The following is a 22,930-nucleotide window of genomic DNA, read 5'->3' on the forward strand; positions in this document are numbered from 1 at the left end:
ATGTCCTGGAAATCAGGGCAGTGTATCTTGCCCTATTAGCCTTCCAGCAGTGGCTGGAAGGAAAGCAGATCCGAATTCAGTCGGACAACTCCACAGCGGTGGCATACATCAACCACCAAGGAGGGACACGCAGTCGGCAAGCCTTCCAGGAAGTCAGGCGGATTCTGATGTGGGTGGAGGAAAGAGCATCCACCATATCAGCAGTTCACATCCCGGGCGTAGAAAACTGGGAAGCAGACTTCCTCAGTCGCCAGGGCATGGACGCAGGGGAATGGTCCCTTCACCCGGACGTGTTTCAGGAAATCTGCCGCCGCTGGGGGGTGCCGGACGTCGACCTAATGGCGTCTCGACACAACAACAAGGTCCCGACCTTCATAGCGCGGTCTCGCGATCAAAGAGCTCTGGCGGCAGACGCCTTAGTGCAAGATTGGTCGCAGTTCCGGCTCCCTTATGTGTTTCCACCTCTGGCACTCTTGCCCAGAGTGTTACGCAAGATCAGATCCGATTGCGGCCGCGTCATACTCGTCGCCCCAGACTGGCCGAGGAGGTCGTGGTACCCGGATCTGTGGCATCTCACGGTCGGCCAACCGTGGGCACTACCAGACCGTCCAGACTTACTGTCCCAAGGGCCGTTTTTCCATCGGAATTCTGCGGCCCTGAACCTGACTGTGTGGCCATTGAGTCCTGGATCCTAGCGTCTTCAGGATTACCTCAAGGGGTCGTGGCCACCATGAGACAGGCTAGGAAGCCCACGTCTGCTAAGATCTACCACAGAACGTGGAAGATTTTCTTATCCTGGTGCTCTGCACAAGGAGTATCCCCCTGGCCATTCGCGTTACCTGTCGTTCTTTCCTTCCTGCAATCTGGGTTGGAAAAGGGCTTGTCGCTCGGCTCCCTTAAAGGGCAAGTCTCGGCACTATCCGTGTTTTCTTCGGCGCTCCATTGGGAGACCCAGACGATTGGGTGTATAGCACTGCCTCCGGAGGCCACACAAAGCACTACACTAAAAAGTGCAAGGCCCCTCCCCTTCTGGCTATACACCCCCAGTGGGATCACTGGCTCACCAGTTTTCTGCTTTGTGCGAAGGAGGTCAGACATCCACGCATAGCTCCACTGTTTAGTCAGCAGTAGCTGCTGACTCTATCGGATGGAAGAAAAGAGGGCCCATATAGGGCCCCCAGCATGCTCCCTTCTCACCCCACTTGCGGTTTGTAAGGTTGAGGTACCCATTGCGGGTACGGAGGCTGGAGCCCACATGCTGTTTTCCTTCCCCATCCCCCTGAGGGGCTCTGTGGAAGTGGGATCTTACCGGCCCCCAGACCCTGAGGCCGAGCTCCATCCACAGACCCAGAGACCCTGCTGGAGGAGCTGAGTACAGTCAGGGACAAGGCCCTGCAACGTTCAGGTACTCCGTGTCCCCGCACAGACAGGCCACGCACACTCCAGGCTTGCTGGGTGTGCTAGTGCGCCGGGGGCACTAGCGCTGCGCGCTCGGGTTAGAGTCACTGCAGCTTAGCTGAGTGATTTTATGCCTTGGGAACTACCGCGCCGGCCGCTCCGGGAGCGGCGGCGCGGCTGGGACTTGTAGTGCGCCGGGGACTCGCGCTGCCCGCGCTTTTACGGCGGCAGCGCTCATAAATCTAGTCCCCGGCTTTTGCGGCATAGCTCTGCTTCGTTCCCGCCCCCACCCTGTCAATCAGGGAAAGGGAGAGACGCTGTTCTATAGTCAGCGCCGAGGGCTGGAGTCTTATTTACATACTCCAGCCCTCTCACTGGGCACAGTGGGGACGCAAGTTTCCCGCTCTTGGTCTCAACACGCCCAGGGCCCGCCCCTCTCCACAGGACGCCGGCAGCCATTCCTGCATGCAGTCTGGCTGGAGAACGGACACAGGCTCTGGGGGACTCAGACAAGGGACTCTGGCGACCACACACCCGCGTTTATGCGGGCGGTAAGCTGCACATAAGTGCTGGCCCCACTAGTGCCACAGTGTTATTTGGTGCATTTTTTCCCTGTACCATATATATTTATATTGCACTGTACAGTCGCTTCTTGGCTTATACCCTACATTTCTCTGAGGAGACAAGACGCCTGTGATCCCTGCCCCGGTGACGGGGACAGAATTTGCAGTTTTTGCTGATAAGATGTCTGTGACTATGACAAAAATCCTGGAAACCTTGCAGTCCAGGCCAGTTTCTCAGACCATGGACACTGCTGTGTCTATGCTCCCCGGTCCCCCTCAGTTGGAGCTAATCCGTACTTCAAGGGGGTCCCAGGCATCACAGGCTGAAGACTCTGACTCGGATGACAGTCCCAGGCAGCCTAAGCGGGCTCGCTGGGAAAGACCCTCGCCGTCATCACACTGGTCAGGGTCTCAGCGAGACGAGGCTCTGTATGAGGAGACAGAGGTGGGTGATCAGGAATCTAATCCTGACACCGCTCTCAATCTAGATACCCCTGAGGGTGACGCTATGGTAAATGACCTTATAGCGGCCATCAATAGACTGTTGGATATTTCTCCCCCAGCCCCTTCAGTAGAGGAGGCAGCTGCACAGCAGGAGAAGTTCCATTTCCGGTATCCTAAGCGTAAATTGAGTACTTTCTTTGTCGCTCCATTGGGAGACCCAGACAATTGGGTGTATAGCTACTGCCTCCGGAGGCCACACAAAGTATTACACTCAAAAGTGTAAGGCCCCTCCCCTTCTGGCTATACACCCCCAGTGGGATCACTGGCTCACCAGTTTTGTGCTTTGTGCGAAGGAGGCCAGACATCCACGCATAGCTCCACTGTTTAGTCAGCAGTAGCTGCTGACTATATCGGATGGAAGAAAAGAGGGCCCATATGGGGCCCCCAGCATGCTCCCTTCTCACCCCACTCTTGTCGGGTGTTTGTTAAGGTTGAGGTACCCATTGCGGGTACGGAGGCTGGAGCCCACATGCTGTTTTCCTTCCCCATCCCCCTGAGGGCTCTGGTGAAGTGGGATCCTATCGGTCTCCAGGCACTGAGGCCGTGCTCCATCCACAGCTCCTGGGAATCTGCTGGACATGGAGCGGAGTATCCTCAGGGACATGGCCCTGCTACGTTAAGGTACTCTGTGTCCCTGTGGGGACCGCGCACGGACACACGGCAGCATTGCTGGGTGTGTTAGTGCGCCAGGGACGGCGGCGCTGCCCGCACTAGTGCCATCCCACACTACAGCTTGCTGGGTGTGTTAGTGTATTAGGGGACTACCGCGCTAACCGCCGTTGCCATTTTTATTTCGGGCGCGGCTGGGACTTGTGGTGCGCCGGGGACTTCCGTGCCGACCAAGGCTTATATGCCGGCCGCGCTTATCACTCGAGTCCCCGGCTTGCGCGGCCTAGTCTCACTTCGTTTCCGCCCACAGACCTGCCAGTCAGGGTAGGGGCGTAACGCTGCACAGCACGGCAGCGCTGAGAGCTGGAGTATGCTTTGCATACTCCACCCCTCTCACTGTGTGCACTGTGAATCCGGCAGCGCTGAGAGCTGGAGTATGCTTTGCATACTCCACCCCTCTCACTGTGTACACTGTGAAGCCGGATTCCCGCACTTTCTCAGGCACGCCCACGGCTTCTTCCTCTGCACAGGACGCCGGCAGCCATTCTTGTCAGTGTTTTCTGTAGCGACAGAAGAGACAAGTTTAGGAATCCCTGGCAGGGATTCGGATAGTCACACAACCGCTGTGACCAGGCGTTAAGCAGCACCTGTGGGGCTGACTCCACTAGTGCCGAAGTGCACATATACATATATGCTTATTCACTAGGCATTGCACTGTTTAGCTGCATTTTTGTATTTACCCTCCTTGATTGTGCGGAGGACATAACAGCATATTGTCTGTGTAAAACAGAGGTGCAGAAGCACATGTTTTCTATGCAGCCGGTACAGCATGTACGGCTATATGGCCGGCAGTGTACAGAGACCCCCATTGTATACTACGGAGTCTCTGCTAATCGTCAGGACATGGGGACGGAGCCTGCAGTATTTACTGACAGATTTTCTGAGACTATGGCTATGATACTAGAAGCCTTGCAGTCCAGACAAGTCTCTCAAATCCATGGCCACTGTTCACATTATCCATGGTCCCCCTCAGTGGGAACAACTTTGAGCTCCGAGGGGTCATGTGCTTCCCAGAGTGACGGCTCTGACACGGACGACAGTCCCAGACAGTCTGAGAGGCTCACTATGAGCGGCCATCGACTTCATCACACTAGTCAGGGTCCCAGCAAGCGGACTCTCTGTGTGATGTGGCGGAGATAGCTGCTCAAGATCTAATCCTGAGACCGCTCTCAATCTGGATACACCTGATGGTGACGCCAATAATCTCATAGCGTCCATCAATAGAATGTTAGTTATTTCTCCCCCAGCTCCTCCAGTGGAAGAGTCAGCTTCATAGCAGGAGAAATTCCATTCACGTATCCCAAGCGTAAATTAAATACTTTCCTTGACCACCCTGACTTTACACAGGCAGTCCAGGAACACCACGCTTATCCAGTTAAGCGCTTCCCCAAACGGCTGAGGATACACGTTATCCCTACCCCCTGACGTGGGCAATGGCTGGACCCAGTGTCCCAAGGGGCATCCTCCAATCTCCAGCTTGCAGCTAGATCCATAGTTGCAGTGGAAGATGGGGCTGCACTTAAAGATGCCACTGACTGACAGAGGGATCTCTGGTCGAAATCCATCTATGAGGCTATCGGCGCGCTGCTAGCTCCAGCAGCCGTAGAGGCACCCCAAGCTACTTCAGCTTGTCTTACACAGATGGACACGGTCACACGTACATCTGTTCCGCAAGTGTCATCCTTAACCACTCAAATGTCTGCATTTGCGTCTTAGGCGATTAATGCTGTCCTGGACTCTACGACCCGTACGGCAGTGGCGTCCGCTAACTCCGTGGTTTTACGCAGGGCCTGGGTGTTAACTGAATGGAAGGCAGATTCTGCTTCCAAAAAAGGACTTAACCAGTTTGCCTTGTTCTGCTGACCGACTGTTTAGTGTGCGTGAGATGTAATCATTAAACAGTTCAAGAGTAAGGATTCTTCCTTACCTCAGCCCAGACAAAACAAACCCCAACATACCAAGGGACAGTCGGGGTTTTCGGTTTTTTTCAAGGCTCGGGCAGGTCCCATTTCTCCTCGTCCAAAGAGGACTCAAAAGGATCAGAGGAGCTCAGTTTCTTGGCGGGCTCAGTCACGCCCAAAAAAGACAGCCTGAAAACCCACTTCCAAGAGGCTTCCTCATGACTTGCGGCCTCCTCTCTCCGCATCCTCGGTCGGTAGCAGGCTCTCCCGCCTTGGCGATATTTAGGTCACAGGTCAAAGACCGTTGGGTGAGAGACATTCTGTCTCACGGGTACAGGATAGAGTTCAGTTCTCGTCCTCCAACTCAATTCTTCAGAACTTCTCCACCTTCCGACCGAGCCGACGCTCTTCTGCAGGCGGTGGGCACTCTAAAGGCACAACGAGTGGTGACCCCCGTTCCTCTTCAGGAACAAGGTCACGGTTTTTACTCCGAATTATTTGCGATGCCAAGAAAGGACGAGTATTTCCGTCCCGTTCTGGATCTAACACGGCTCAACCAGCTCGTGAACACCAGGCGGTTCCGGATGTAATCCCCCGCTCCGTCATCGCCTCAATGTTTCAAGGAAATTTCCTAACATCGATAGACGTCAAGGATGCTTATCCCCACGTGCCGATTGATCCAGAGCTCCAGCGTTTCTACGCTTTGTTATAAGACGCGAACACCTTCAGTTCGTAACCTTGCCTTCTGGCTGGCGATAGCCCCACGGGTCTTCGCTAAGGTCATGCCAGCAGTAGTACCAGTCCTGCAATCTCAAGGTCACTCTGTGATCCCGTGTTTGGGAGATCTACTTGTCAAGGCACCCTCTTAAGGAACATGCCAACACAGCCGAACGTTGCGCTGGAGACTCTCCAGAGTTTCGGGTGGATCATCGACTTTTCAAAGTCAGATCCGACCCCGGGCCAATCGCTAACATATCTAGGCATGGAGTTTCATACTCTCTCAGCGATAGTGAAGCTTCCGCTAGACAAACAGCGTTCACTACAGACAAGGCTGCAATCTCTCCTTAGGATCAGTCGCACACATTGAGACGCCTCATGCACTTCTCACGTAAGATGGTAGCAATGGCGGCAGTCCCTTTCGCGCAGTTTCATCTGCGTCCACTACAATGGGACATTCCCCGCCAATGAGACGGGAAGTCGACGCCCATCGACAGAGACGTCTCCCTTTCTCAGGCGGCCAAAGAATCTCTACGGTGGTGGCTTCTTCCCACCTCATGGTCAGAAAAAAGGTCCTTCCTACCCCCATCCTGGGCGGTAGTTACGACAGGCACGAGTCTATCAGAGTGGGGAGCAGTTTTTTCTCCGCCACAGGGCTCAAGGTACGTGGATTCAGCAAGAGTCCACCCTTCAGCTCAATGTTCTGGAAATCAGAGCAGTGTATCTTGGCCTACAAGCCTTCCAGCAGTGGCTGAAAAGCAAGCACATCCGAATTCAGTCGGATATCTCCACAGCGGTGGCATACATCAACCACCACGGAAGAACACGCAGCCGGCAAGCCTTCCAGGAAGTCCGGCGGATTCTAACGGGGGTAGAAGACACGGCATCCACCATATCCGCAGTTCACATCCCAGGCGTGGTAAACTAGGAAGCAGACTTCCTCAGTCGCCAGGGTATGGACGCAGGGGACTGGTTTCTTCACCCGGACGGATTTCAGGAGATCTGTCGCCGCTGCGGGATGCCGGACGTCGACATAATGGCGTCACGGCACAACAACTTTGTTCCGGCTTCATAGCACAGTCTCACGATCATCGAGCTCTGGCGGCGGACGCCTCAGTTCAACATTGGTCGCAGATTGGCCGAGGAGGTCGGGGTTCCCGGATCTGTGGTACCTCACGGTAGGCCAACCGTGGCCACTACCAGACCGACCAGACTTGCTGTTTCAAGGGCCCTTTTTTCCATCTGAACTCTGCGGCCCTGAACATGACGGTGTAGCCATTGAGTCCTGGATCCTAGCGTCTTCAGGATTATCTCAGGAGTGGTTGTCACCATGACGCAGGCCAAGAAGCCAACGTCCGCCAAGATCTACCACAGATCGTGGAAGATATTCTTATCTTGGTGCTCTGCTCAAGGAGTTTCTCCCTGGCCATTTGCATCGCCTATTTTTTCCTTCCTTCCTACAATCTTGGTTGGAAAATAGCTGGTCGCTCAGCTCCCTTAAAGGGCAAGTCTCAGCGCTATCTGTATTTTTTCAGAAACGCCTAGCCGACTTCCGCAGGTATGCACGTTCCTGCAGGGAGTTTGTCTTCTCATCACTCCGTACAAGCGGCCATTAGAGCTCTGGAGTCTGAACAAGGTTCTAATGACTCTCTTGAAGCCGCCTTTCGAGCTTTTGAAAGTTGTTTCCCTTTCCGTATTTCACAGAAAGTGGCCTTTCTAGTAGCGGTCACGTCTCTTCAGAGAGTGTCCGAGCTAGCAGCGCTGTCATGCAAATCTCCATTCCTGGTCTTCACCAGGACAAGGGGGTTCGGCGTCCGATTCCGGACTTTCTCCCTAAGGTGGTATCCCACTTTCATCTCAATCAAGATATCACCTTACCTTCTTTGTGTCCTCATCCAGTCCATCAATTTGAAAAGGATTTGCATCTGTTGGATCTGGTGAGAGCACTCAGGATCTACATTCCCGCACGGCGCTCCTGTGCCGCCCGGATGCACTCTTTGTCCTTGTCGCTGGTCAGCGTAAGGGGTCGCAAGCTTCCAGATCCACCCTGACTCGGTGGCTCAAGGAACCAATTCTTGAAACCTACCGTTCTGCTAGGCTCCTGGTTCCCTCAGGGCTGAATGCCCATTCTACCAGAGCCGTGGGTGAGTCCTGGGCATTACGGCACCAGGCTACGGCTCAGCAGGTGTGCCAGGCACCTACCTGGTCGAGTCTGCACACTTTTACCAAGCATTATCAGGTGCATACCTACGCTTCGGCAGACGCCAGCCTAGGTAGACAAGTCCTTCAGGCGGCGGTTGCCCACCTGTACGAAAGGGCTGTTTGACAGCCCTACCACGAGGTATTCTTTTACCCACCCAGGGACTGCTTTTGGACATCCCAATTGTCTGGGTCTCCCAATGGAGCGACAAAGAAGAAGGGAATTTTGTATACTTACCGTAAATTCCTTTTCTTCTAGCTCCAATTGGGAGACCCAGCGCCCGCCCTGTTTTCTTAGGGTTTTTTTCGGTACACATGTTGTTCATGTGAATGGTTGCAGTTCTCCGATGTTTCTTCGGATTGAGTTGGTCTTTAAACCAGTTATTGGCTTTCCTCCTTCTTGCTTTTGCACTAAACTGGTGAGCCAGTGATCCCACTGGGGGTGTATAGCCAGAAGGGGAGGGGCCTTACACTTTTTAGTGTAATTGCTTTGTGTGGCCTCCGGAGGCAGTAGCTATACACCCAATTGTCTGGGTCTCCCAATTGGAGCTAGAAGAAAAGGAATTTACGGTAAGTATACAAAATTCCCTTCTTTCTGGACCACTCTGACTTCAGAGAATCAGTCCAGAAACATCATGCTTATCCAGATAAGCGTTTCTCCAAACGTCTTAAGGATACACGTTATCCCTTTCCCCCTGACGTGGTCAAACGCTGGACCCAGTGTCCAAAGGTGGACCCCCCAATCTCCAGGCTTGCGGCTAGATCCATAGTTGCAGTGGAAGATGGGGCTTCACTTAAGGATGCCAATGACAGACAGATGGACCTTTGGTTAAAGTCTGTCTATGAAGCTATCGGCGCGTCGTTTGCTCCAGCATTCGCGGCCGTGTGGGCACTCCAAGCTATTTCAGCTGGCCTGGCACAGGTGGACTCTATCATACGTCCAGCAGTGCCGCAAGTAGCGTCCCTAACCTCGCAAATGTCTGCGTTTGCGACTTACGCTATCAACGCTGTCCTGGACTCTACGAGCCGTACCTCAATGGCTTCTGCCAACTCTGTGGTTTTGCGCAGAGCCTTGTGGTTAAAGGAATGGAAAGCAGATTCTGCGTCCAAGAAATGTTTAACCAGCTTGCCACTATCTGGAGACAGACTGTTTGGTGAGCAATTGGCTGAGATCATTAAACAGTCCAAGGGTAAGGACTCCTCCTTACCCCAGCCCAGATCGAGCAAACCTCAACAGAGGAAGTGGCAGTCGAGGTTTCGGTCCTTTCGAGGCTCCAGCAAGACCCAATTCTCCTCGTCCAAAGGGACTCAGAAGGAGCAAAGGAGCTCAGATTCCTGGAGGGCTCATTCACGCCCCAAGAAAGCAACCGGAGGAACCGCTTCCAAGGCGGCTGCCTCATGACTTTCGGCCTCATCCCTCCGCATCCTCGGTCGGTGGCAGGCTCTCCCGCTTTTGCGACATTTGGCTGCCACAGGTCAAAGACCGGTGGGTAGCAGACATTTTGTCTCACGGGTACAGGATAGAATTCAGTTCTCATCCTCCGCCTCGGTTCTTCAGAACCTCCCCACATCCCGACCGAGCAAATGCCCTTCTGCAGGCGGTGTGCTCACTAAGAGCAGAAGGAGTGGTGATCCCTGTTCCTCTGCAGGAACAAGGACAAGGTTTTTACTCCAATCTCTTCGTGGTTCCAAAAAAGGACTGCTCGTTCCGTCCTGTTCTGGACCTAAAGCTGCTCAACAAGCATGTGAACGCCAGGCGGTTCCGGATGGAATCCCTCCGCTCCGTCATTGCCTCAATGTCTCAAGGAGATTTCCTTGCATCAATAGACATCAAAGATGCTTATCTCCGCAAGCCGATTGCTACAGAGCACCAACGTTTTTTACGTTTCGTGATAGGAGACGACCATCTCCAGTTCGTAGCTCTGCCATTTGGTCTGGCGACAGCCCCACGGGTTTTCACCAAGGTCATGGCAGTGGTAGCAGTCCTGCATTCTCAGGGACATTCGGTGATTCCTTACTTAGACGATCTACTTGTCAAAGCACCCTCTCAAGAGGCATGCCAACACAGCCTGAATGTTGCGCTGGAGACTCTCCAGACTTTCGGGTGGATCATCAACTTTTCAAAGTCAAACCTAGCACCGACTCAATCACTAACGTATCTTGGCATGGAGTTTCATACTCTCTCAGCGATAGTGAAGCTTCCGCTGGACAAGCAGCGGTCACTACAGACAGGGGTGCAGTCTCTCCTTCAGGGTCAGTCGCACTCCTTAAGGCGCCTCATGCACTTCCTAGGGAAGATGGTGGCAGCAATGGAGGCAGTCCCGTTCGCGCAGTTTCATCTGCGCCCACTTCAATGGGACATTCTCCGCCAATGGGACGGGAAGACAACTTCCCTAGACAGGACAGTCTCCCTTTCTCAGATGACCAAGGACTCTCTGCAATGGTGGCTTCTTCCCACCTCATTATCACAGGGAAGATCTTTCCTGCCCCCATCCTGGGCAGTGGTCACGACAGACGCGAGTCTGTCAGGGTGGGGAGCAGTTTTTCTCCACCACAGGGCTCAAGGGACGTGGACTCAGCAGGAGTCCACCCTTCAGATCAATGTTCTGGAAATCAGGGCAGTGTATCTTGCCCTATTAGCCTTCCAGCAGTGGCTGGAAGGAAAGCAGATCCGAATTCAGTCGGACAACTCCACAGCGGTGGCATACATCAACCACCAAGGAGGGACACGCAGTCGGCAAGCCTTCCAGGAAGTCAGGCGGATTCTGATGTGGGTGGAGGAAAGAGCATCCACCATATCCGCAGTTCACATCCCGGGCGTAGAAAACTGGGAAGCAGACTTCCTCAGTCGCCAGGGCATGGACGCAGGGGAATGGTCCCTTCACCCGGACGTGTTTCAGGAAATCTGCCGCTGCTGGGGGGTGCCGGACGTCGACCTAATGGCGTCTCGGCACAACAACAAGGTCCCGACCTTCATAGCGCGGTCTCGCGATCACAGAGCTCTAGCGGCAGACGCCTTAGTGCAAGATTGGTCGCAGTTCCGGCTCCCTTATGTGTTTCCACCTCTGGCACTCTTGCCCAGAGTGTTACGCAAGATCAGATCCGATTGCGGCCGCGTCATACTCGTCGCCCCAGACTGGCCGAGGAGGTCGTGGTACCCGGATCTGTGGCATCTCACGGTCGGCCAACCGTGGGCACTACCAGACCGTCCAGACTTACTGTCCCAAGGGCCGTTTTTCCATCGGAATTCTGCGGCCCTGAACCTGACTGTGTGGCCATTGAGTCCTGGATCCTAGCGTCTTCAGGATTATCCCAAGGGGTCGTTGCCACCATGAGACAGGCTAGGAAGCCCACGTCTGCTAAGATCTACCACAGAACGTGGAAGATATTCTTATCCTGGTGCTCTGCACAAGGAGTATCCCCCTGGCCATTCGCGTTACCTGTCTTTCTTTCCTTCCTGCAATCTGGGTTGGAAAAGGGCTTGTCGCTCGGCTCCCTTAAAGGGCAAGTCTCGGCACTATCCGTCTTTTTTCAGAAGCGTCTAGCGCGACTTTCTAAGGTGCGCACGTTCCTGCAGGGGGTGTGTCATATCGTACCTCCGTACAGGAGGCCGTTAGATCCGTGGGATCTAAACAAGGTCCTTGTTGCTCTCCAGAAGCCGCCTTTCGAGCCCCTGAGGGATGTGTCACTTTCTCGACTCTCACAGAAAGTGGCCTTTCTGGTAGCGGTCACGTCTCTTCGGAGAGTGTCTGAACTAGCAGCGCTGTCATCCAAAGCTCCTTTCCTGGTGTTCCACCAGGACAAGGTAGTGCTGCGCCCCATTCAGGAGTTTCTCCCTAAGGTGGTATCCTCTTTTCACCTTAATCAGGATATCTCCTTGCCTTCCTTTTATCCGCATGCAGTTCATCGGTATGAAAAGGAACTACATTTGTTGGATCTGGTGAGAGCACTCAGAATCTACATTTCCCGCACGGCGCCCCTGCGCCGCTCGGATGCACTCTTTGTCCTTGTCGCTGGTAAGCGCAAAGGGTCGCAGGCTTCAAAAGCCACCCTGGCTCGATGGATCAAAGAACCAATTCTTGAAGCCTACCGTTCTGCTGGGCTTCCGGTTCCATCAGGGCTGAAGGCCCATTCTACCAGAGCTGTCGGTGCGTCCTGGGCATTACGACACCAGGCTACGGCTCAACAGGTGTGCCAGGCAGCTACCTGGTCGAGTCTGCACACTTTCACCAAACATTATCAGGTGCATACCTATGCTTCGGCGGACGCCAGCCTAGGTAGAAGAGTCCTGCAGGCGGCAGTTGCTTCCCCGTAGGGGAGGGCTGTCTTGCAGCTCTAACATGAGGTATTTCTTTACCCACCCAGGGACAGCTTTTGGACGTCCCAATCGTCTGGGTCTCCCAATGGAGCGCCGAAGAAGAAGGGAATTTTGTTACTTACCGTAAATTCCTTTTCTTCTAGCTCCTATTGGGAGACCCAGCACCCGCCCTGTTGTCCTTCGGGATTTTTGGTTGTTTTTCGGGTACACATGTTGTTCATGTTGAACGTTTTTCAGTTCTCCGAAGTTACTTCGGAGTGAATTTGTTTAAACCAGTTATTGGCTTTCCTCCTTCTTGCTTTTGCACTAAAACTGGTGAGCCAGTGATCCCACTGGGGGTGTATAGCCAGAAGGGGAGGGGCCTTGCACTTTTTAGTGTAGTGCTTTGTGTGGCCTCCGGAGGCAGTGCTATACACCCAATCGTCTGGGTCTCCCAATAGGAGCTAGAAGAAAAGGAATTTACGGTAAGTAACAAAATTCCCTTCTTTTCAGAAGCGTCTAGCACGACTTTCTCAGGTGCGCACGTTCCTGCAGGGGGTGTGTCATATCGTACCTCCGTACAGGCGGCCGTTAGATCCGTGGGATCTAAACAAGGTCCTTGTTGCTCTCCAGAAGCCGCCCTTCGAGCCTCTGAGGGATGTGTCACTTTCGCGACTCTCACAGAAAGTGGCCTTTCTGGTAGCGGTCACGTCTCTTCGGAGAGTGTCTGAACTAGCAGCGCTGTTATCCAAAGCTCCTTTCCTGGTGTTCCACCAGGACAAGGTAGTGCTGCGCCCCATTCAGGAGTTTCTCCCTAAGGTGGTATCCTCTTTTCATCTTAATCAGGATATCTCCTTGCCTTCCTTTTATCCGCATGCAGTTCATCGGTATGAAAAGGATTTACATTTGTTGGATCTGGTGAGAGCACTCAGAATCTACATTTCTTTGTCGCTCCATTGGGAGACCCAGACAATTGGGTGTATAGCTATTGCCTCTGGAGGCCACACAAAGTATTACACTTAAAAGTGTAAGGCCCCTCCCCTTCTGGCTATACACCCCCAGTGGGATCACTGGCTCACCAGTTTTGTGCTTTGTGCGAAGGAGGCAACACATCCACGCATAGCTCCACTTTTTAGTCAGCAGCAGCTGCTGACTATGTCGGATGGAAGAAAAGAGGACACATATAGTGTCCCCAGCATGCTCCCTTCTCACCCCACTGTATGTCGGAGGTGTTTGTAAGGTTGAGGTACCCATTGCGGGTACGGCGGCAGGAGCCCACATGCTGATTCCTTCCCCATCCCTTTTTACAGGGCTCTGGGTGAAGTGGGATTTACCGGTCTCCAGGCACTGAGACCGGGCTCCATCTACAGCCCCTGGAGAAGATGCTGGATGGAGCGGAGTACATCAGGGACATGGCCCTGCTTCCTCAAGGTACTCTGTGTCCCCGTGCATTTGGCGCTCACACCGCAGCATGCTGGGTGTTGTAGTGCGCCGGGGGACATCAGCGCTGCGGCGCCTGTGCCATGGCCTCATTCAGCTTCGCTGAAGCAGGCTCACTTATGGGAATTGGTCGCGCCGGCCGCTGGGACTGCGGCGCGGCTGGCACTTGTAGTGCGCCGGGGACTTCAGCGCGGCCTGCGCTTTTACGGCGGCCGCGCTGATAACTAGAGTCCCCGGCTTTTGCGGCCTGCTTCCGTTCGTTCCCGCCCCCAGACCTGCCAGTCAGGAGAGGGGCGGGACGCTGGCCACTTCTATGAATCGGTCGCGCCGGCCACTGGAACTGCGGCGCGGCTGGCACTTGTGGTGCGCCGGGGACTTCAGCGCGACCCGCGCTTTTACGGCGGCCGCGCTGTTAACTCGAGTCCCCGGCTTCTGGGCCTAGCTCCCTTCGTTACCGCCCACAGCCCTGACAGTCAGGGTAGGGGCGTGACGCTGCATAGAGCAGAGCTGAGAGCTGGAGTATGTTTTGCATACTCCACCCCTCTCACTGTGTGCACTGTGAATCCGGATTCCCGCACTTTCTCAGGCACGCCCACGGCTTCCTTCTCTACAAGGACACCGGCAGCCATTAGTGTCAGTTTCTGTACGATACAGAGACAAGTGTGGAAGACCCTGGCATTCTGATAGTCACACAATCGCTGCAACAGGCGTTAAGCAGCACCTGTGGTGCTAACCCCACTAGTGCAGAAGTGCACTTATAGATATGCTTGTACTATATACATTGCACTGTTTGGTCGCACGTTGTATATACCCTCCTGGATTATGCGGAGGAGTTATCAGCATATTCTCTGTGTAAAACAAAGGTGCAGAACCACATGTTTTTCTATACAGCTGGTACAGCATGTACGGCTATACGGCCGGCAGGTTACATAGACTCCCATTGTATGCACTAATGGCCAGGGGATGAGGACGGTGTCTGCAGTATTTACTGACAGTTTTTCTGAGACTATGGCTATGATACTAGAAGCCTAGCAGTCCGGACATGTCTCTCACAATATGGGCACTGTTGAATCGTTGATCCATAGCCCCCCTCAGTGTGAATAACTAACAGCTCCGGGAATGTCACACGCATCCCAGAGTCACGGCTCTGCACGGACGTCAGTCCCAGACAGCCTAAGTGGGCTCGCTATGAGCGGCCTCGGTTTCATCAGGGTCCTAACAGAAGGACTCGCTGTGTAATGAGGCGGAAGTAGCGGCTCAGGATTCTGATCCTGAGACCGCTCTCAATCTGGATACACCTGATTGTGACGCCATAGTAAATAATCTTATAGCGTCCATCTATAGAATGTGGGTTATTTCTCACAGCTCCTCCAGTGGAGGAGTCAGCTTCACGTATTTTTCTGGACCACTCTGCCTTCAGAGTGGCAGTCCAGGAACACTACGCTTATCCAGATATGCGCTTCTCCAAACGGCTTAGGATACACGTTATCTCTGTCCCCTGACTTGGTCAAGGACTGGACCCAATGTCCCGAGCGGCATCCTCCAATCTCCAGGCTTGTAGCTAGATCCATAGTTGCAGTGGGAGATGGAACTGCAAACTCAAAGATGCCACTGACAGACAGATGGATCTCTGGTTGAAAGCCATCTATGAGGCTGTCGGCGCACCGTTGGCTCCGGCATTCTCTCCCTTGGGGCACTCCAAGCTATTTCAGCTTGTCTTACACAGATTGACACGGTTACACGTACATCTGTGCCGCAGGTGGCATCCTTAACCTCTCAAATGTCTGCATTTGCTTCTTACGCGATTCAGGTTGTCCTGGACTCTGCGAACCGTGCGGCGGTAGCCTCCGCTACTCCGTGTTTTTAAGCAGAGCCTGGTCGGCTCGTTAAGTGAATGGAAGGCAGATTCTGCTTCCAAAAAAGGTTGCCTAACCAGTTGCCTTTTCCTGCTGACCGACTGTTTGGTGAGCGTTGGATGTAACCATTAAACAGTCCAGGGGTAAGGATTCATCCTTTTCCTCAGCCCGGACACAACAAACCCCAACAAAGCAAGAGGCAGTCGGGGTTTTCGGCCTTTTCGAGGCTCGGGCAGGTCCCATTTTTCCTCGTCCAATGTGGACTCAAAAGGATCAGAGGAGCTAAGATTCTTAGCGGGCTCAATCTCGCCCACAAAAGCGACAGTCTGAAAACCCGCTTCCAAGGCGGCTTCCTCATGACTTGCGGCCTCGGTCGGTAGCAGGCTCTCCCGCCTTGGCGATATTTAGCTGCCATAGGTCAATGACCATTGAGTGTGAGACATTCTGTCTCACGGGTACAGGATAGAGCTCACTTCTCGTCCTCCAACTCGATTCTTCAGAATTTCTCCACCTCCCGGCCGGGCCGCTGCTCTTCTGCAAACAGAGTGCACTCTATAGGCAGAAAGAGTGATGACCCCCGTTCCTCTTCAGGAACAAGGTCACGGTTTTTACCCCAAATTCTTTGCGGTACCTATAACAACGGGCCGTTCCGTCCCGTTCTGGATCTAAAAATGCTCAGCAAGCTCGTGGACACCAGGCGGTTCCGGATGGAATCCCTCCGCCATGTCATCGCCTCAAGGTCCCAAGGATATTTCCTAGAATCATTAGGCATCAAGGATGCTTATCCACACGTGCCGATTGATCCAGAGCACTAGCGTTTCTACGCTTCGTTATAGGAGACGAACATCTTCTGTTCGTAGCTCTACCTTCCGGCTAGCGACAGTCCAACTGGTCTTCGCCAAGGTCAGGGCAGCAGTAGTCACAGTCCTGCACTCTCAGGGTCACTCTGTGGTCCCGTATTTAGACGATCTACTTGTCAAGGCACTCTCTTAGGAAACATGCCAACACTGCCCGAACGTTGCGCTGGAGACTCTCTAGAGTTTTGGGTGGATCATCAACTTTTTAAAGTCAGATCCGACCCCGACCCTATCGATAACATATCTAGGCATAGAGTTTCTTACTCTCTCAGCGATAGTGAAGCTGCCGCTAGACAAACAGCATTCACTACGGGCTGCAAGCTCTTCTTTAAGAACCAGTCGCACACATTGAGACGCCTCATGCACTTCCTACGTAAGAGGGTAGCAATGGAGGCAGTTCCTTTCGCGCAGTTTTACTGCGTCCACTACAATGGGACATTCTCCGCCAATGGGACGAGGAGTCGACGTCCCTCAACAGAGTCGTCGTTCTTTCTCAGGCGGCCAAGGAATCTCTACGGTGGTGGCTTCTTCTCACCTCTTGGTCAAAAAGAAGGTCCTTCCTATCCCCGTCCTGGGCGATAGTTACGACAGACGCGAGTCTATCAGGGTGGGGAGCAGTTTTTCTCCACTACAGCGCTCAGGGTACGTGGACTCAGCAAGAGTCCACTCTTCAGATCAATGTTCTTGAACACAGAGCAGTGTATCTTGCCCTACCAACCTTCCAACAGCAATTGGAAAGCAAGCATATCCGACTTCAGTCGGACAGCTCCACAGCGGTGGCATACATCAACCACCAAGGAAGAACGCGCAACCGGCGAGCCTTCCAGGAAGTCCGGCAGGTTCTGATGTGGGTGGAAGACACGGCATCCACCATATCCACAATTCACATCCCAAGTGTGGAAACTAGGAAGCTGACTTCCTAAGTCGCTGAGGTGTGGCCGAAAGAGTATGGTCTCCTCACCCGGACGGGTTTCAGGAGATCTGGCGCCGCTGACAGAGGCCGGACGTCGATCTAATGGCGTCACGGCACAACAACAATGTGCCAGCTTCATGGCACGGTTTCACAATCATCGAGCTCTGGCGGCGAACGCCTTAGTTCAGCATTGGTCGCAGTTCCAGCTACCTTAGGTGCCACCTCTGGCATTGTTGCCCAGAGTACTGCGCTAGATCAAGACCGACTGCGGCCGCGCCATCCTCGTCGGTACAAATTGGCCGAGGATGTTGTGGTACTCGGTTCTGTGGTGCCTCACGGTAGGCTAACCGGGGGCACTACCAGACCAATCAGACTGGCTGTCTCAAGGGCCATTCTTCCATTTGAATTCTACGGCCCTCACCGGATGGTGTGGCATTGAGTCCTGGAACCTAGTGTCGTCAGGATTACCTCAGGACGTGGTTGCCACCATGAGACAGGCTAGCATACCAACGTCCGCCAAGATTGACCACAGGACGTGGAAGATGTTCTTATCTCGGTGCTCGGCGCAGGGTGTTTCTCCCTGGCCGGTTGCATCGTCTATGTTTCCTTCCTTCCTGCAATCTAGGTAGGAAAATGGGTTGTCGCTCAGTTCCCTTTAGGGACAAGTCTCAGCGCTATCTGTATTTTTTCAGAAACGACGACTTCCTCAGGTACGCACGTTCCTACGGGGAGTTTGTCTTCTCAGCACTCCGTACAAGCGGCCGTTAGAGCCCTGAGATCTGAACAAGGTTCTAATTGCTCTCCAGATGCCGCCTTTCGAGCCTTTGAAGGATGTCTCCCTTCCCGTTTTTCACGGGAAGTGGCCTTCTAGTAACGGTCTCGTCTCTTAGGAGAGTTTCCGAGCTAGCAACGCTCTCATACAAACTCCCTTCCTGGTCCTTCACCAGGACAGGGTAGTTCTGCGTCCGGTTCCGGAATTTCTCCCTAAGGTGGTATCCCATTTTCATATCAATCAGGATATCACCTCACCTTCTTTGTGTCCTCGTCCAGTCCATCAATTTCAGAAAGATTTGCATCTGTTGGTTCTGGTGAGAGCACTCAGGTTCTACTTCCCGCATGGCGCTCCTGCGCCACCCGGATGCACTCTTTGTCCTTGTCGCTGGTCGGCGTAAACAGTCGCAAGCTTCCAGATCCACCCTTGCTCGGGGGATCGAGGAACCAATTCTTGAAACCTACAGTTCTACTGGGCTTCTGGTTCTCTCAAGGCCGAAGGCCCATTCTACCAGAGCCGTGGGGGCATCCTGGGCATTACGGCACCAGGCTACGGCTCAGCAGGTGTGTCAGGCACCCACCTGGTCGAGTCTACTTACTTTTACCAAGCATTATCAGATGCATACCTACGCTTCGGCAGACGCCAGCCTAGATAGATAAGTCATTCAGGCGGCGGTTGGCCACCTGTAGGAGAGGGCCGTTTGCGGCCCTATCATGAGGTATTCTTTTACCCACCCAGGGATTGCTTTTGGACATCCCAATTGTCTGGGTCTCCCAATGGAGCGACAAAGAAGAAGGGAATTTTGTTTACTTACCGTAAATTCCTTTTCTTCTAGCTCCAATTGGGAGACCCAGCACCCGCCCTGTTTTCTCGGGGTTTTTCTGTTTTTTCGGGTACACATGTTGTTCATGTGGTATGGTTCAGTTCTCCGATGTTCCCTCGGATTGAATTGGTCTTTAAACCAGTTATTGGCTTTCCTCCTTCTTGCTTTGGCACTAAAACTGGTGAGCCAGTGATCCCACTGGGGGTGTATAGCCAGAAGGGGAGGGGCCTTACACTTTTAAGTGTAATACTTTGTGTGGCCTCCAGAGGCAATAGCTATACACCCAATTGTCTGGGTCTCCCAATTGGAGCTAGAAGAAAAGGAATTTACGGTAAGTAAACAAAATTCCCTTCTTCCCGCACGGCGCCCCTGCGCCGCTCGGATGCACTCTTTGTCCTTGTCGCTGGTAAGCGCAAAGGGTCGCAGGCTTCCAAAGCCACCCTGGCTCGATGGATCAAAGAACCAATTCTTGAAGCCTACCGTTCTGCTGGGCTTCCGGTTCCATCAGGGCTGAAGGCCCATTCTACCAGAGCCGTGGGTGCGTCCTGGGCATTACGACACCAGGCTACGGCTCAACAGGTGTGCCAGGCAGCTACCTGGTCGAGTCTGCACACTTTCACCAAACATTATCAGGTGCATACCTATGCTTCGGCGGACGCCAGCCTAGGTAGAAGAGTCCTGCAGGCGGCGGTTGCTTCCCCGTAGGGGAGGGCTGTCTTTGCAGCTCTAACATGAGGTATTTCTTTACCCACCCAGGGACAGCTTTTGGACGTCCCAATCGTCTGGGTCTCCCAATGGAGCGCCGAAGAAGAAGGGAATTTTGTTACTTACCGTAAATTCCTTTTCTTCTAGCTCCTATTGGGAGACCCAGCACCCGCCCTGTTGTCCTTCGGGATTTTTGGTTGTTTTTCGGGTACACATGTTGTTCATGTTGAATGGTTTTCAGTTCTCCGATGTTACTTCGGAGTGAATTTGTTTAAACCAGTTATTGGCTTTCCTCCTTCTTGCTTTTGCACTAAAACTGGTGAGCCAGTGATCCCACTGGGGGTGTATAGCCAGAAGGGGAGGGGCCTTACACTTTTTAGTGTAATGCTTTGTGTGGCCTCCGGAGGCAGTGCTATACACCCAATCGTCTGGGTCTCCCAATTGGAGCTAGAAGAAAAGGAATTTACGGTAAGTAACAAAATTCCCTTCTTCTTCTAGCTCCAATTGGGAGACCCAGCACCCGCCCCTGTTCCCTTCGGGCTGTTCTTTGTGTACACATGTTGTTCATGTTGAATGGTTTTCAGTTTTCCGAACTTCCTTCGGATTGAATTTACTTTAGACCAATTTATAAGTTTCCTCCTTCCTGCTTTTGCACCAAAACTGAGGAGCCCGTGATGCACGGGGGGGTGTATAGGCAGAAGGGGAGGGGCTTTACACTTTTAAGTGTAATACTTTGTGTGGCCTCCGGAGGCAGAAGCTATACACCCCAATTGTCTGGGTCTCCCAATTGGAGCTAGAAGAAAAGGAATTTACGGTAAGTAAACAAAATTCCCTTCTTTTCCTTCGACATGAACTTTAACCATATACACACAAATTCCTATATTTATCTCAGGTTCAAGGAAACCATGGTTAATACCATAGGTAATCGTGCAACCGAGCAATCTCTCCAGTTGGGCCAAATGTATCCAGCCCCCGATGCACTTAAAATTGGCCTTGTGGATAAGCTAGTCCCTGAGGACAAGGTACAGAGCACAGCAGCGGCCGCCATGAGCCAGTGGTTTGCTGTTCCAGGTAAGGACTTCACATGCAGTGTCCACTATGCTATATAATTTAACATACTGTATTTTTTGGATTATAATACTCAATTTTCTTCCCAAAGATTTGGGAGGAAAATGAGTGGTGCGTCTTAAAATAAGAATATAGCTTACCGGTAGGTGGTGAATTGGCAGGGTGCTGTCTGCGGCTCTGTGTGCGGGCGACCAGATGCCTGCCTGTGCATGCGTCCGGCTGCCTCTCTATGCTGGCTGCGGGTGGCCTGCTGGCTGCCATTCTGTGTGGGCGGGAGGCCGGGTGGCTGTGCGGACTGCGGTGGCTGTGCAGCAGGTGTCCCAGTCTGTCCGCGGTCCGGACTTCAAATGGTGGCGCCTCGAGTCAGCGGGTTCGCAGATAGAGCTCTTGGATGAGCGCTCTATCTGTGCACGCACTGCTCCGGGCACCATTTCTTTGAAGCCCGGACCGCGGACAGACTGTGACACTCGCCGCATTGGCCTTCTTCACCACACAACCACCGCAGCTTCCACTGCCAGCGCTGACCTGCCGCCGCTGCCAGCACTGACCTGCTGCCAGTGCTAACCCGCTGCCAGCACACAGCCTCTGTTTCCTGTGACCCCACTTCACCACCGCTGCCACACCCTTCTGGTAAGACAACACTGGAACATAAGATGGACCCCATTTTTTTTATTTGTAATCTTTATCTCTAAATTTGGAGTGCGTCTTATAATCCGGTGCGTCTTATAAAACGAAAAATACGGTAATCACTTGGACATGTGCATTTTACTGCAGATTTCCATTCTTTGCATTTTTTTTTTTATATTTTTTTGCAACCAGTAAAAACATTATTTTTATGTTCTACATGTTCAAGAGAATAAACACTTTTTTAAAGGGGCTTTCAACCCATAAAATATACAAATGAATCAAAGTATAAAGCAACAAAATTTGGAAAAGGTTACCCTGTATCAGTGTTGTTTTAGAACATTAAAATAACCCCTGTATAAATGTCATGGCAAATTGCTAGGATATGCCATAAGTTTTGATTTTTGGTATGACTTCTGGAACTCTCACCGATCGCAAAAACTAAAGGTTCTGAGTAGAGTTGGTCCATGAGCCAGATCAGTATACTGGGGTCGGTAGACGGGACCCCTGAAAACAGTCCTCTGCCTCCCAACATCTGCGGCTCTGCTTTTGATAAGTGGGCCTGGCGCAATGTTAAGGGTGCAACACGGCCGCACCAGGCCGGCTGATCAAGAGGAGCCGTGACGGCGGGAAGTAGGAACTGTTTCTTAGGTGCGTTACTGGCTTAACTAGAACTGCAGCACCTTCATTCGGAGGATTATGGTGATGCCATGATGGGGGTGCACTTTTTTTTTTTTTTTTACCTTTTCATATTTTATTAGTGTGAATGTCAGTCTTTTACCATGAAACTGTCCATGTGATGTGCTTTTTATATTTTTTTTTCTCATGTACAGCTCATGCCCGTCAGCTCACCAAATCCATCATGCGCAAACCCACGATCGACAATCTAGTGAAACACCGCGAAGCTGACATTAACAATTTTGTCAGTTTTATCACAAAAGACTCCATCCAGAAGTCTCTGCAGGTCTACATGGACAGACTGAAAAAGAAGAAATAATTGCATGACAAGTCGATGCTTAGAATTTAGGAAGCCATATGTCGAAATGGAATCTTGCAATGAAAAGGTTGAGGGGTCCGTTCACTTGTGTTTAATGGTTAAAGTGTCTAATGGGGCTGAAAGGTTTGGTCTAATTCTTTTGTAAACCGGGCCAACCTTGCGTGCCTGTTTTGTATGTTTTACCGTAAGCCTCCGGTAGTCATATGGAAGTTGTTCTAGGTCATCAGAAGAGAAGATTTGTAAGACTCACAACTTTTCTGTACAGGTGCACTGTCTTCTTTGCCATCCACTGTCCAAGAAAACGTACATTTTAATTTTGCAGCAATTTAGCATCTTCATGTTTATTGACTTACTGACCTTTTTACTAAATAATAAAAATTAATATTTTCTGAAGAATCAAGTTCTGAAATGTTTTGGGGCCAATACAATGATGAAACATTTTGCAAGTCCAGATCACTTTTATTTCTGTTTGTTGGCAAACTATTGATATGTACAGATCTGTCTCTACATTAATGCAACCAACAAAGGGCTCCTTCATAGGTAGCACTCATACATATGATAGTCTATGGGGTTGTTAAAAAAAGGCCTGATTTATTATTATTTTTTTTTTTCTTCATTTTGAAATGA

At 52.2% G+C, this 22,930-nt stretch overlaps 1 protein-coding gene across 1 annotated transcript in view; it reads left to right on the forward strand.

Annotated features, from left to right (window-relative positions):
* ECI1 (enoyl-CoA delta isomerase 1) overlaps positions 1 to 22,699 on the forward strand; it is a 48,662-nt gene extending 25,963 nt beyond the window's left edge. Inside the window, exons 6-7 of the mRNA XM_075319390.1 lie at positions 20,507 to 20,685; positions 22,140 to 22,699. Coding sequence (XP_075175505.1) covers positions 20,507 to 20,685; positions 22,140 to 22,303 — 343 coding nt within the window. The 3' untranslated portion in view covers positions 22,304 to 22,699. The remainder of the gene's footprint in view (positions 1 to 20,506; positions 20,686 to 22,139) is intronic.
* Positions 22,700 to 22,930: the final 231 nt, after the last annotated feature.

The sequence above is a fragment of the Anomaloglossus baeobatrachus genome, chromosome 7, assembly GCF_048569485.1.
Source record: "Anomaloglossus baeobatrachus isolate aAnoBae1 chromosome 7, aAnoBae1.hap1, whole genome shotgun sequence".
NCBI lineage: Eukaryota > Metazoa > Chordata > Amphibia > Anura > Aromobatidae > Anomaloglossus > Anomaloglossus baeobatrachus.